This window comes from Bidens hawaiensis, unplaced genomic scaffold (assembly GCF_021521415.1).
Source record: "Bidens hawaiensis isolate Kalapana, Puna unplaced genomic scaffold, B.hawaiensis_p1.1 tig00000512_1, whole genome shotgun sequence".
Taxonomy (NCBI): Eukaryota; Viridiplantae; Streptophyta; class Magnoliopsida; order Asterales; family Asteraceae; genus Bidens; species Bidens hawaiensis.
The window spans coordinates 2,094,884-2,108,966 of NW_027491033.1; the positions used below are offsets into that span (position 1 = coordinate 2,094,884).

A 14,083-nucleotide genomic window follows, 5' to 3' on the forward strand; every position below is an offset into this window, starting at 1 on the left:
TAATTTTAATTTTAATCCTCCAAATTTAATTAAATTTTGTTAATTTTTAGAACAATTACACATTAACCCCTTATTTAAAACAAACTACCTCCACGACTTTTAAACGTCCATAACTTTTTCACACGTTAATATCTTTTTAAGAAAATTATTATATAAAAACGAACATTTTACTCTCTTTAATTTGAGTATGATTTTGCTAGAGTTTATTAATTTCAAAAAATTAACATATACGTTATTACCGGTTTGTAACGACAATGGGTCAGGTCGGGTGGTTTGAATCATCATGTCGGAACATGTCAATACAAAAGCTGGTTAATTTGGTTCGGGTCAGGATGAGCTCAGGTCGAAAGAGGTCATGTCAAAAGGGTATCGGGTCGAAACGGGTTTCGGGTTAAAACGGTGTCTGGTCCAAATGGGTTTCGGGTCAAAACGGGTTGGTTTGAAATTCGATTTATTTAAAATTGTTGTACATTTTAGGCATCAGTGACGTGATGACATTGTTTAAACGTACCAGACCCGATAAACACGTGTCCAACACAACGTAACGAGTATTACCCAACCTTGGCAAGCACCCAACACCACGTAACACACAAGTAATCAACGTGAGTTACACACATGATGTCGGTTAAGCATGTTTAATGCATGTAACATGCATTCAGGTGCCGGTTATACGTGTTCAACTATCAGTTACATACGTAATGACTTTGCATGCGGCACGGGTCCAATTTCGAGTTACGAACACACCGTCATCGGGTTTGCGGACGTACTCCGCTGCATAGCGCGAGCACCTGACTAGTAAGATTAAATAAGTTACATTATAGCTGGAAAAGTGGCCGACAATAATTAGAAGCCTCCAAAATCCAAATGAATGAGCTGCAAAATGCAAATCGCTTAGAATTTGCTCGCATAGCATAACTGGAAGCCGATATTTTCGCTCTATCTCTAACATTTTAAAAGCAACAACACCACACCAGATCCCAAATTCCTTCCTAAATCAAAACAATCAACACCAGATCTATCATCTTCCTCTTCATCCTCCCCAATCCCCCTCAAATCAATTCTCACAAAGGTAATATTATTAATAATCATATCCAATTCTCATCGTTAAATCGTTATTTCGGGGGGTTAGGGTTTTGTTTTCGATAAAATCTCATTAACTAATTCCAATACTGACTTGATAAGGAAGTTATCGTTATCATCATTATTATTATTATTATTATTATTGTCTACGGTTGTTGTTGATTTATTGTTATTGTTAATATGTTGTTGTTAGGGTTTCAGGGGGAAACGGGGGTGTGAATCAGGACGAGTAACAATGGGGCCGGTATACTATATATTAGTGGCGCTTCCCTGCACTATCGGTGCGATTACCTTGGCGCTTATTCATATATACCGGCATCTGTTGAATTATACTGAGCCTACGTATCAGAGATACATCGTTCGCATAATTTTTATGGTTCCTGTGAGTTTCTTCTGCTTCTTTCTGTTTTCATCGCTTATTTGTAGGTACTTGTTAAGCTATAGAAATAGGTTATGTTTACTCTATGTTGCCATCCGTTTCTGGATAATGTTGTGAGTGTTACATATCAATCTTAGGTTTATAGAAATTGGAGCTAAATATAAAGAGTTGCATATTTTGTGATAGATTAAACAAATTATCTGTATAACATATACTTTATGGCCTCACTACCAAATAATTGACAACTTAATATTATAGGGAATCCTCATCAACAAAAGAAAGCAAAGATTTATGTTTTTGTTACTTCTCAATTCTAATATACTTTTCTACTCGGCGATGGTCGATAATGAAATTAGTATTGTTAAAGTTTTGTTACTTGTTTTTGGTATTTTGTCCTTGTTAAAGGGCAGGTTAGCTATTTACTAAATTGTCACCATATTTATTGAACTGTGTGCTAAGCTTTTTTGTCGGGTAGGAGTAAGCGCATTCATATTTCTTACTATGCATAAATCTGTTATAAATGTAATTGACTTATCTACTAAAATCATAGATCCCACTTATTTCCTAACAAATTAGGGAGGAGTTTCATTTATAATGTGGCGTATGTTTCATCTCATATGGAATTCTCCTAACGTGAGATTTAATGTGATAACTTGCTATGGTGTGCCTTGTTATGTCATCAGAAGGAGGTGATGATGGTAAATGTTAGCTGGTGACATAGGCTTTTTAATCTAGCAGACTTTAATAGTAGCCTCCCACACTGCTTACTTGTTAGCTGCTATAAATGGTGGCTGATAAAAAAGCTAATAAAATGATCAACTGATCAAGTATAATTAGACAAATGTCTTTCATATACATGATAAGGACAATTCTTACTTGAGTGTTAAGAGGCTCACAAAAACCAAAAGTAGCTGCTGAAATTGTAACAAAAATTGTTTGAAAACTTTGTTTCAGTATTACACAAACTTTGTGTATGAACCACATCAAACAAAAATGACTAGTAACTACCAGACATACTTTTGATTGTAGTGTGTTCTCAAAAGAATATGGCATTTTTCAATGTTGAAGCTTGCAGTAATATAGAACAATGGTTTCAGTGGTAGTTTGATTTTTCTGCCCATTTTAAGCTTTTTAACTAATTTATTCTAAAACGGTGATGTTCTTGATGGCGGTTGATGTTATAATCTGTCAATATCCATTAATGTTCAATATTATATCTTGTTCTTGTCATATAGTTTGTTTTGTGGTTTTTAAGTTCAATGCATGTTGCAATTACAAACAATTCATTCATATTCACAGGTTTACGCCTTGATGTCTTTCCTGTCACTTGTATTCAATAGCAACTCAATCTACTTCAATTCTATCCGAGAAGTGTGAGTACGCTATTCTTAATTATACAATACCATATATTTGTGTCATTTTTTATAAAGTATATGTCAGGCAAAATTGTTGTTACATGGATTTATATTCTGGTAATTGTCATTGAACTTTAGATACCTAAAAACTGAAAAGGAATTTGATCACTTAATTGTGTATGTATGAAACCTTCAAGTAATATGATACTAATCTATGTATATATTGTTTTAGGTATGAAGCCTGGGTTATATATAACTTTCTGTCTCTATGCTTGGCATGGGTTGGTGGTCCTGGTGCTGTTGTAATAAGTCTTAGCGGACGCGCTCTGAAGTCAAATTGGTGTTTGATGACATGTTGCTTCCCTCCAATTCCACTAGACGGGTAACTTCTATGAAACGTCCTTATTTATGTAACAGGTCCAATATGCTCTATTGACTTTTTTGCATATCTTTGTTTGTTATATTTCTGGTGCAGGCGATTTATAAGGAGGTGCAAGCAAGGGTGCTTGCAGTTTGTGATTCTTAAACCTATATTGGTGGCGGTTACTTTTGTACTTTATGCCAACGGGAAGTATCATGATGGCAATTTCAGCGTGGCACAGTCATACCTATATATAACAATTATATACACTGTTTCTTACAGTATGGCTTTGTATGCTTTGGCCTTGTTTTACATGGCGTGCAGGGATATGCTCCAACCGTTTAATCCCGTTCCAAAATTCATCATTATCAAGAGTGTTGTCTTCCTGACATATTGGCAGGTAACACGTAACATGTTTGTTATTTTGTATGCATGAAATAAACAATGGTAGTTAAAAAGTGTTATTTAATGTTTATTTATTGGTGTTTGTTTGAGTTTCAGGGTGTTTTGGTTTTTCTTGCTGCAAAGTATGATTTGATAAAAACTGCAGAGGAAGCAGCTGAGTTTCAAAACTTTATTATCTGTGTTGAGATGCTTATTGCTGCAGTGGGTCATCTTTATGCATTTCCTTACAAAGAGTACGCTGGTGCAAATGTTGGTGCATCCAATGGGTTTACAGCTAGTCTTGCACATGCTTTGAAGCTCAATGACTTCTATCATGACACTGTTCACCAGGTTTTTTCTGCTTTATCTCTGGATTAATCTTGACTTTGTGCTGTTTTAGTTAACTTCTATTTTTCAAAGTATTAGGGGTGGGGTACGCCGGTTAAGAAAACCGAAATCGAATCAACCGACAACCAAATGGTGATAACAGACAGTTGTTTTTTGTTTTTTGTTTTTTGTTTTGAAAACTGATAATTATGGTATGGTTTCTTTTGGTTACTCGTTTCAAAAACCAAACAGGGTAGAACTGTACCAAACTTGTTTTAGGGCAGTTTGTTTTTGGATTTAGGCCAGCCGTTCCATAACAAGTGGTTAACAAAATTTTTGGCCAGCTGGGCCAGTTTTTTTTTTTGCCCCAAACATTTCAAGCTTAAAAGTAAAACCGAAAATGAATCATAAATGAACCATACTTATAGGTAAAAAGTAAAAACCAAAACCGTTCGGTTTACTGGAACCGAAAAACATGATATTTGGTTAAGGTTCAGTTGAGCCCCTAACCGACCAAATCAACCAATGCACACCTCTAGAAAGTATATTTGGCTAGAAAAGAGAAAAAATGAAGAACATGTGAACTATGAGTTTGCTATTATAGTTGACTATTTTGACCTGTTTACCTATGAACAGTCAATTTGGGTTATGTGTTATCTCGATCAGGTCAAATTTAATATATGTAGCTAAAATGGAAGCTGGTCAAATGGGTGGAATGTTGTCCAATATTTATTTTTAATGCATGTACTTATTCAAAGTTTTAGTTTATTATTGTGAAATTATGGTTTTTGTAATCACAGGCTACTTTCCAAAATTATTGTTTTACTTTACTATTCTAATTTCTCCCAATATTCTAAAAAGACAGCTTTTAGTAATTGTTAATAACGTAAAACTGCCATTTTACCAAGTAAAAGCTTCACTAATTATTGCCACTATAAAATGACAGTGTTTATATGTGTGCATCATAATGATGGTGTGGTTATCGTTAACGTGTATTGCTTGTCATTTGACACATTTCATATTCCTTGCAGTTTGCACCAACATATCATGATTACGTGCTTTACAACCATAGCAGTGATTCAGGTGAAGAAGGCGGTACAAAATATCGGGCCCGCACTTTTGTCCCAATTGGGTCAGAGATGGACACGGTTAGAAGAAGCAAGGACTTTGCACCAAACAAGTTAGACGACATACAACTAGCCACCCTATCATCTTCGTCATCATCTTCTGGTGACATCACACCTGAAAATAATAGTAACAAAAACAACAATACTAACCGCGCGGAACAAGCTGAGGCCATGGACTCATCATTGCTAGCCGATGTCACAGATTCTCCACCCTTTGATCTTACACTAGTAGATATTGATATGTCTAGTTACTCCCAAGAGGTACCTGCAGTGAACGAATCAGAGAGTAGATGATCTGGCCAAGATTTAGCTTGTTTAACTAGCGTGTGTTTAGTGCTTTGTGAATGTTATTAATTTGTTAGAGGTACCATGCGATTGAGGCTTTCGGTTATCTCGGTTTTCATAAAGTTTAGTTGCCCGTGTTAGGGTTTGTAAATGTAATGAAAAGAAACACTTTTCGTCATATAGTTCTTTGTAGATGTTGCCTGTTGTGTGATATGCGCGTGCTATTTGTTGGCGGGGCTGTATATGAAGTGACATTACATGACCGTGCTTAGCAAAACGATTACTTATACGTACTAAACGCTTGATCTCATTTTGTTTTTAAGTTTGTAGTGTGCTTTCATGAAACATGATGTGTGAAGAATTTGAAATTTGATTTGAAGATAAGTGCATGCTTTCTTCATGGCATGCATAGTATTACAGATTAGTGATGCATAGCCGGTTTACTTTGTTGTTTCCGGTAACTGTTGTGACTTGAAAGTTTAGTTAAAACCGGCAAAATACTAAAATTCAACCAAGAACATTCTTAGCTTGGATGAAAAATTCGTGGCGAGAATATATATTTGGTACTAAATTCTATTGTGAATTTGTGATTAAATGTTCATGCACCTCTAATCCTTGTCTTCAAAAGTTTGAGATTTAAGACCGGATGTTGTTGCATGGATAGGAATAAGATGAATTCAAACTTTATTATCACATATATGTTCTAAGTTCTCTTTTGGTGTTTTCTTTTATCCTTATCTTTATTTTCTAGAACATGTTTAAAAGGACGTTAAGTTTTCTATTGTTGAGAGTGAAGTTTTTGTTTAATATTAAATTGAAGAACTTGGTTCTTGGAACCCGTGGTTTAAACCATCAATCTTTAAGCCGTTTGAATGCCTAGCCCCCCTATGAAGTATCAAGTATGTTATAATGTATGACTTGTAGAATGAAAGTTTTTTCAAAATCTAGGAGTTGATTACAAGGAAACAGATTGTCAGATTCCCATGTAGTGAATGCAACAAGCCTTGATGTGCAATCGACCTAATAATCTTAAAAAAGACTTTTGATTAGCATGTTGTTTCCTTATCTCATACTTATATGAGACATATGAAAACTACTTGTAACTGATGCGTCCATAAAAAATGTAAAATTACCACATTAGCTTCACTCACGAAAAGCCCATTTGGGATGGTCACGTTAGATTTAAACTTGATATACAGCTACCTACTCGTCAAAAACAAAAAATAGTTTGCTCATCATCGATATCTTATAATTGTTATATTACAAGAAAGTAATGCTTTCTTTTATTAATTTCCAATTTAATACAATATCCTTTTAAACATCTATCCTATGATAATGGAAGTATGAATAACATGAAATATCGCTATCATATTAGTTAAATCATCATCATATTCCGCCAACTAAAAGAGTTAAAAAGGAGAATTATTATTATTGTAACTTCTTGAGTCCACTTCCAAAAAAAAGTGCCACGAGTCTCCACCACCCCACAAACCTCCTCCTACACTCCACTCCAAAATACCTTCATTAAACAAATATATATAATAATTATATATACATACAACTTCACATGCCAAATACAGTACTAGTGCTACACACCCACTTTCCCAACTTCTTAATCAATCATTTAATTAACAAACATCATTCAACCTTAATTTCTTTCTTGATCTCATGAATACGACCATTGTTGTTTTCCACACTTGTTAAAAAAAAAAACATTAATGTCTTGTTCCGACCACAGAACACTCAGTGAGTTGTCGGACGATGAACCTATCCGGCTTAGCTTAGATCTGGTGGCGGCTGCTAGACAAAATATTGTGTTCTTGAGAGATGTTGCGGAATCACATTGGCTCCACCATACACATGTTCTTATTGAAGCTGTTCGTAGGTTGGTAGATCATAATAAAGACCAACACGACACACGTACACTCACACAAGTCACAACCTTAATATTCCTTAGTTGAGTTTATATATATTTTTTAAATTGGTTGATATTTGTAGGTATGATCAGTTATGGATGCCGATGATATCTGATCTTACGCCCGAATCCGGCAAGCCACCGATGATTCTTCCTCCTCTTGATGTTGAATGGGTTTGGTTTTGTCACACTTTAAATCCGGTATGTATATATAAGTTGACTTAATTTAATGAATACTCAGATATCAAAATCAATCCGGGTATCATATCATCCCATAATAGTATAGCCTGGGCTGACGGTCGGGATGGAGGTTAGACTACAAGTACTAAGTACAAGTACAATGACATCCATCAACTAATTTGTAAGTACTTGATACTTGTAGTCTAGCCTTTTATCCAAACCATTGGACAAGGTCAGACTACAACCAGCATTAAGTACACTGATATCTATCAAATAACTTTAAGTAATTGTAGTTCAACCTATTGTCAAACGTCATGTGACAGATGGTTGGACTACAAGTACCATATACACCTTGGTACTTGTAGTCCGGCCTTTTCTCCCGACCTTCTCTAGCCCGACTAGAAGGTCGGGAATGTACCTGTATGGAAGTGATTTGACATAAATCCATCGTAACACAAATTTCATTAATTTTGATGACTATGTTTTAGGCAGTTTACAGACAATATTGCGATTCAAGATTCTCAAAACTTATAGGAAAACCGGCCATTTTTAACCAAGAAAATAAAGATTATGCTTTAGAAAGATGTAAAGAAAGATGGGTTTCAAAATACCCATCTGAATCTTTTGAAAATGAAGCCGACTCTGATGATCTTCACACAAGCATTTGTAAAACCGATTATCTTTTGGGAGAAGTATCAAAGCAAAGATGTCTCCTCACCAAATTCTCCAAACCTTATATGCTAGAACTTGTGTACTTAATCGCTGCCAAAAATCGATACAAGGGATTTCTGTTTATGTTACAACGGTACGCCGATAGTAGCACAACATTTGTACCCACATTGGATATTCTACTAATGTGGATCACTCACAAGGTAGTTACAAACATTAAAAACACCAAATTTACTAACTCAACATCTAGTTGTATGACTGTATCAACGAAATCCATGGTTGTTGTTTGATAACAGAGTTACCCGATAGCATATACCATCGATTTAAATGAAATGGAGGACAACATGTTAAAGATAACCGAATCAGAATGTGTAAAGGAGGAAGATTTGGAGGTGATGAAGAAGCTTTGGGAAAGAGTGTATGATCAGCCGTATGAGAAAGCTGGTTGCCCGGCAATTGATGATGTGAAGCCATCGATTCATTGGGAAGTTACGGATACTGATGTTAATGTCAAGTATCGGCCATTGCTGCCTCGGTTTCTGCTAGAGGTCAGTTGAATAATGATAAAGTTAACCAACTAGTGATAATGATAAAACGTCATGTATCGTAATATTCAAACTATACATAACAGGTTAACATGCTAGTGAAGCAAACAGCGTTGTTGAAGACGCTTCAAACGGATATTTCAAGGGAGTTTTTACGATTCCAGTTTCTTAGATGTCACCGGGAATTCAAACTAAACAACCCCATATCCACTATTTCATCCGACTCATGGCAAAAAGTGGTGGATCTTTATTGTGAATTCGGGACAAAAGGGATGGAGGTGGAACTAAGACGAAAAGGGGGAGTTTGCATCAAAGGAAGTAAACTACTCGAGTCCAAAACGTTTACATGGAACGAGCTGCTTCGAGCACCATTTATCACATTAGACGGGGTCATTAGTCAAAGATTCAGAGTATTTGTCTCGATCACACCACCCGCACAAGCACCATACTTGTTGAAATCCGTACCAGACCGAGTGACTGATGACTCTGGAGCCATGGTGTCCGAGGTGATCCTGAAAATGAATCAATATCGACCTCAAGAAGGCCGGTGGTTGTCTCATACGGTTCTTGATCACGCTGGAAGAGAATGTTTCGTTATCCGGATGAGGTAACATTTTCGATAGCTTCACTTTTAACGGGCTTGATCTCAAAAATCAAAATAATAACATCATTTAATCGATTTTTATCGCAGAATCGCGGGAGGGGTTTGGAGAAGAGGTAGTAACAAACCTACTGTCGTAAAATGGGAAGATCGGTGTGTAGAAATACGCGCAGGCTCGTGGTCTTACGTTGCTGGCTCTATAGGCAAAGCTCCAGGTATGTTCTGTTAAACGTAACCGTTGAAATGTATGGATTATATGTTAGTTAGGCTAGCTTGAGCTAATTAATGAAGCTCGGGGATCTTTTATCAAACAAACTTATTTTTAGGCTCGAGCCTGATTAAGTTGGGCTCAGTTCGAACTTTTAGCTAGCCGAGAGTAGCTCATGAGCAGACTTGGCTCGCTTACACCCTAACTATCCCCATTGTACTCTCGTATACAATTATTTATTGATAAATAATACCACAGGATTTTTCATTGTTCTGTACAGACAAAGTAATAGCAACGGCAACACCAAACAAATGTTCAGGAGAATGGCGCGCTTCATGGACCTTTTCAACCGGACACGAACTGTTCATATCACCCGACATGACATTCGATATCGAAACAAGTAACAGCTCTATTGACTCAGAGATCAAGTTACTAAACGGACGACATTTTCACTACCAAAACGAACAAAACAAAGACGAGGAACAGGACGGGTTTGTTACGATAGTTCGGGTCTCAGATGATCACCCAAACGGGAGAGCTACGGGGCTCATTAACTGGAAACTGTCTGCTATGGAATTCTTGCCAGAGGAAGATGCAGCATTTGTGTTGCTGCTTGGGACGACAATATTAAGGAGTGTTACGGAAATGAGGAAGGAGGATGTGGGGAGTTTGTTGGTTAGGAGGAGGTTGAAGGAAGCGAACCATGGCGAACGCGACTGGGGGTCGGTTATGGTGGTTGAGGAGCCGTTGAGATCGGTTTATGTGAAGCCGTGGTATTGGAATGCTGAGGCTGTCATGGCACGACAAGGTGTGGAGTATGTTAACAAGAGTTATTCGGTTGAGGAGTGTGGTGATGACTTGTATAAGCAAGCTTTGTTTGGTAATTAAATGTTTTTTTCATATAAAATTTTGTTAAATTTTTGGTATATTTATTTAGAAATAATATTAGTTTTCTCGTAAGCTGTTACTTCATAGCAGCAAGTCAGCAATTACTAAAAAGACTAGCTTTTAATGTGTATTTGTGATATATGACACGCATGTTATTGATGAGCATGGGCCATTGATTAACTGGATTGTTTTACATTCATATTGTCACAAAAGAATTTAGGAGGCCATTGGCCCATTGGAAGTAATACTATGCAGAAGATGGATTACTTAAGATGAAGTGGGTGAGTGGATGGTGGGCCTTATTAAAAATACCCGTTATGTTAATTAAGTTTCAAACTACACTATTTTGATAAATAATGATGCAAAGTACACTAGTTTGGTAAAAAAAACTCGATCTTGAAAGACTAGTAGGTTGTCACTAAATAACCCGTCGGTAATCCATCACTAATTTTTGTTGATAACCAGTCAAAAATCAAATTACGCACACGCACCTCTTTTCAACAGGTATCACGAATTGATATTTCGTTGACTACCACCTTGTTCCAAGTATAAGAGCATCCACGATGGTGGATGAATAAAAAGAAATAAAACGTGCCACATCAGATTTTTACTTATTCACTTTCAAACACCAAGAACACTCATTTCTCTTCCAACAGTACATCCACTTTTAAACATCACTATATTTCACATAAATACATAATCACCTACCTTTATATTTTCTTTCTATAAACTAAAATGTTTTTATAAACTAAAATACTTTTATAAGTATCTTACTTTTTTATCTCATATTATTTTATATTTATAGATGGTTACTACATTTCCAAAAATAATTAAGATGGTTATCGTTTGTATTAAACTTAGAAACAACTAATATTTATACCGTTGAAAGTAAAAACAAACAAAAATATTTTTTTAATTAATTAAAAAAGATAATTAAAGTGAAGGATTAAAATTGGTTTCAAAATTTAAATGAAAATTGAAAATTAATTACATTGGGTCAACTATCATGTTTGTTTTCATTTAGTTTTATGGATATGTTTTAAACTAAACATCACCTCTAATGAACATTTATTCAGTTTAGAATTCTGAATCAAAACTAAATATGACATTGGAGTTACTCAAACTGTAAGTATAACTTTGACATTTAAAGTCAACTCAATTCCTAAAATTTTTATTTTCCTTTTGCTATATAATGTGTCTAATGGTACTTTTTATTCTAGCCGAACGAGTAAATAATAAATATGTGGAGTTATTGTTTGTTTGTGTATACTTTTATTCCAAACATGTAATTTCTCAAACTTAAAGATCAAAATCAAAGTTTTGATATATCATATGGACCATTGTATACTTTACTATTAAATGTTTTGTGATGGTTTAAAATTAAATATTCGGTTGCTACTTTCTTTAATGCTAATGGTTAGATAATTAATTATAGTGCTAGCTGTATAATATTTTTTAATGATGCCGTTCAAATTATCAATAATTTAACGCTACTTGCATATTATTATAATGCTGAATTTATTACCGTATCCCTTTCAACTGAAATACTTACTAATTTAGGTATTCTTTTTCAACATTAGAAGAGGATGACGAATATATGCATGCGAAGAATTAGAAACAAGTTCTTATTTTCGTAGGAATTGCCAAAGTACTTTATATGATTTTCTGGTTCAATAGCATGAGGTGATGATAAAAGCTTGAAATCTTTTTGGTCTCTGGATAGGAACCTGACTCAAATGGGGTTTCCCCAGTAATGAGTTTCTTTTTTGATAGTGTTCTTGGTGAATCAGGTCTGAAACGTCAAAATCAATATGGACGGATGACATCCTCTTTCAGAATGACTCGTTGGATATTGGGAGTAGTTCCACACGTTGCTAAAATAACTTGATGCTTAAGATGAATTAAATGGCGTAAGCATCTTAATTATTTGTTATTTAAAGAAGGTTTGAAAGCAAAGATGAGTAGCCATCATTGTTGATCTGTTTTTGATTAGATTTAGTTTCATCAAACCATTTTTCAATCATGTCTGATTAGTTTCTAATCATTTAATGGCATTTTCTAATCATAATGGTAGCATTGGAAATTATTTTAAAATATTATGCACATGTAACACAACTAAGCTTACACAAATTTTGGAATTACATATATGTAAACCAGATAATAATTACAATTGAATTTAATTGCATAAAACTAAATGTCTGACATGAAACATTACATAACTGGAGACGATTGAAAGCTTGTGACATATAGACCGGAAATAATGTTATTAAAAAAATAAAAGACACACATTAAACTTTGTAAAAAATAAATGAGAGTTCATAAATGAGTGGTTTTCATCTTACAAATAAGTGGAAGTTTCTACTTCCACATAAACTAGTGATCCATGAGCCAGCCAATCCATGATGGCATTATTCATGCAGCTGCAACATATCATTAAAAATCCGAATCATGTCTTCTTTATTTGATTTGAATTGTAACCGGTCAAGACTGTTCTCTAATATATAATCATACTATGGATATTAAATTGAGGATTATTGGTTATTAAGTACTTTTATATTAAGCAAGCTTTCTTCGTCTTTTTTTTTCTTTTAGAAAAAAGGTAGCAACAACTACACTCGATACCCGAGAAAAATCCATACTAATTTTTGATGTTCCATATTTGAGTCACCCAAGAACACCATCAATGAGTAAACTCATCATTGAAAGAAAACTTTAAACTCTATTAAGTCAAATTTCAAATCCGATACTATAAGATCTCAAGTCTTAACTATTACTCTCATGTCATTGGACAAAATATCATATTAAGCATGCTTTAAGACTTGATCCATGGTAGACTAACACTAAGGATTAAGACATTGAGTCGTAGGAGAGAAAGGATTTCTTTCGACCAATCTTTTTCACATTTTTAAATGCAAGTTTATTAAATGAAGAAAAACTTAACATGCAAAAGACTTTTAATGAGAAAGGAGTTTTGATTGAAATAAAAAGAAGTTATATTTTTCTCATCATTTTTTATTAAAATCTTGAAATTATACGACTTTTCTCATTTTCTTTGGAAAACATGTAATTTTCATATTTCTTTTTGTACAATAAAATAATACTCTATATTAAAAATGCATTATTATAAAAATTAAATTGATCAACTAACTAACTAGTGTAGAATACTTTATAAAATAATAGCTAGCGTAAAAGAGGTGATACTTACAAAATATTAACATATGTCTTCTCCAAATTCTGAAGATAAATTATGAAACCTAGAATTTTATATAAACGTAAAAAGGTTTTCCATGATTTTATCTATTTTAAATAAGTATCGGAGTTGAATCGGATTCTAACAAACTTTTCTAAATATAAATAGAATCTAATTTACTTTTGATAAAGGTTTTCGTTTAACAAACGAAAAAAAGAAAATATTTTTCCATATCCTTCAAATCTCCAGTAATACATAAAACATTTTAATTATCCGAGTCCAAGCTGGAAAAATAAGTTGGACTCGAACTTTATAAATACTGCTTAAAACGAGCCAAGCTAAAAATAGCTCGATGTTAGATTAAAGTGGACTCAGCTCAGCTCGTTTACAACCTAGTAATTTGTGATAGAAAATGGTTGCCTAGTTGAAAATTAAGTATTAGGGACCATCTATGCAACTATAGAACCTTTATCACCAAAGTTTAAACTTAAAATGTCAGAAATGGAGATAGGTACGGTCGATGCACGTTCACGGGCCCCACTGTACTCCTTACCCGCACACCATCTCACTTTCCATCCAACGGCCCACA

At 34.5% G+C, this 14,083-nt stretch overlaps 2 protein-coding genes across 3 annotated transcripts; both read left to right on the top strand.

Moving 5' to 3' along the window:
- Nucleotides 1-843: 843 nt before the first annotated feature.
- On the top strand, nt 844-5,491 carry LOC143633862 (uncharacterized). Of its 2 annotated transcripts, none has more exons than XM_077102095.1 (7): nt 844-1,069; nt 1,274-1,462; nt 2,759-2,832; nt 3,047-3,196; nt 3,290-3,575; nt 3,677-3,910; nt 4,918-5,491. In XM_077102095.1, the coding sequence occupies exons 2-7, from the start codon at nt 1,316-1,318 to the stop codon at nt 5,305-5,307; spliced, it is 1,281 nt and encodes a 426-aa protein (XP_076958210.1). In that variant the 5' UTR covers nt 844-1,069; nt 1,274-1,315; the 3' UTR covers nt 5,308-5,491. The 2 variants fall into 2 exon arrangements, with proteins under 2 accessions (XP_076958210.1, XP_076958204.1); XM_077102089.1 differs by having other exon boundaries at nt 1,282-1,462.
- Nucleotides 5,492-6,674: 1,183 nt separating this feature from the next.
- Nucleotides 6,675-10,308, top strand: LOC143633879 (glycine-rich domain-containing protein 2-like). The gene is made up of 7 exons (XM_077102102.1): nt 6,675-7,183; nt 7,297-7,414; nt 7,882-8,265; nt 8,359-8,610; nt 8,694-9,214; nt 9,299-9,423; nt 9,697-10,308. Exons 1-7 carry the CDS (start codon nt 7,017-7,019, stop codon nt 10,302-10,304), a joined length of 2,175 nt encoding a protein of 724 aa, XP_076958217.1. The 5' UTR covers nt 6,675-7,016; the 3' UTR covers nt 10,305-10,308.
- Nucleotides 10,309-14,083: the final 3,775 nt, after the last annotated feature.

Excerpts from the sequence above, each read along its gene's own strand:
- LOC143633862 (XM_077102095.1), top strand. The coding sequence starts at position 1,316 with ATGGGGCCGGTATACTATATATTAGTGGCGCTTCCCTGCACTATCGGT. Across the intron at positions 3,197-3,289 it reads CCTCCAATTCCACTAGACGG|GCGATTTATAAGGAGGTGCA; the intron begins GTAACTTCTATG and ends TTTCTGGTGCAG. Across the intron at positions 3,576-3,676 it reads TCTTCCTGACATATTGGCAG|GGTGTTTTGGTTTTTCTTGC; the intron begins GTAACACGTAAC and ends TTTGAGTTTCAG.
- LOC143633879 (XM_077102102.1), top strand. The coding sequence starts at position 7,017 with ATGTCTTGTTCCGACCACAGAACACTCAGTGAGTTGTCGGACGATGAA. Across the intron at positions 7,184-7,296 it reads CTTATTGAAGCTGTTCGTAG|GTATGATCAGTTATGGATGC; the intron begins GTTGGTAGATCA and ends TGATATTTGTAG. Across the intron at positions 7,415-7,881 it reads TTTGTCACACTTTAAATCCG|GCAGTTTACAGACAATATTG; the intron begins GTATGTATATAT and ends ACTATGTTTTAG.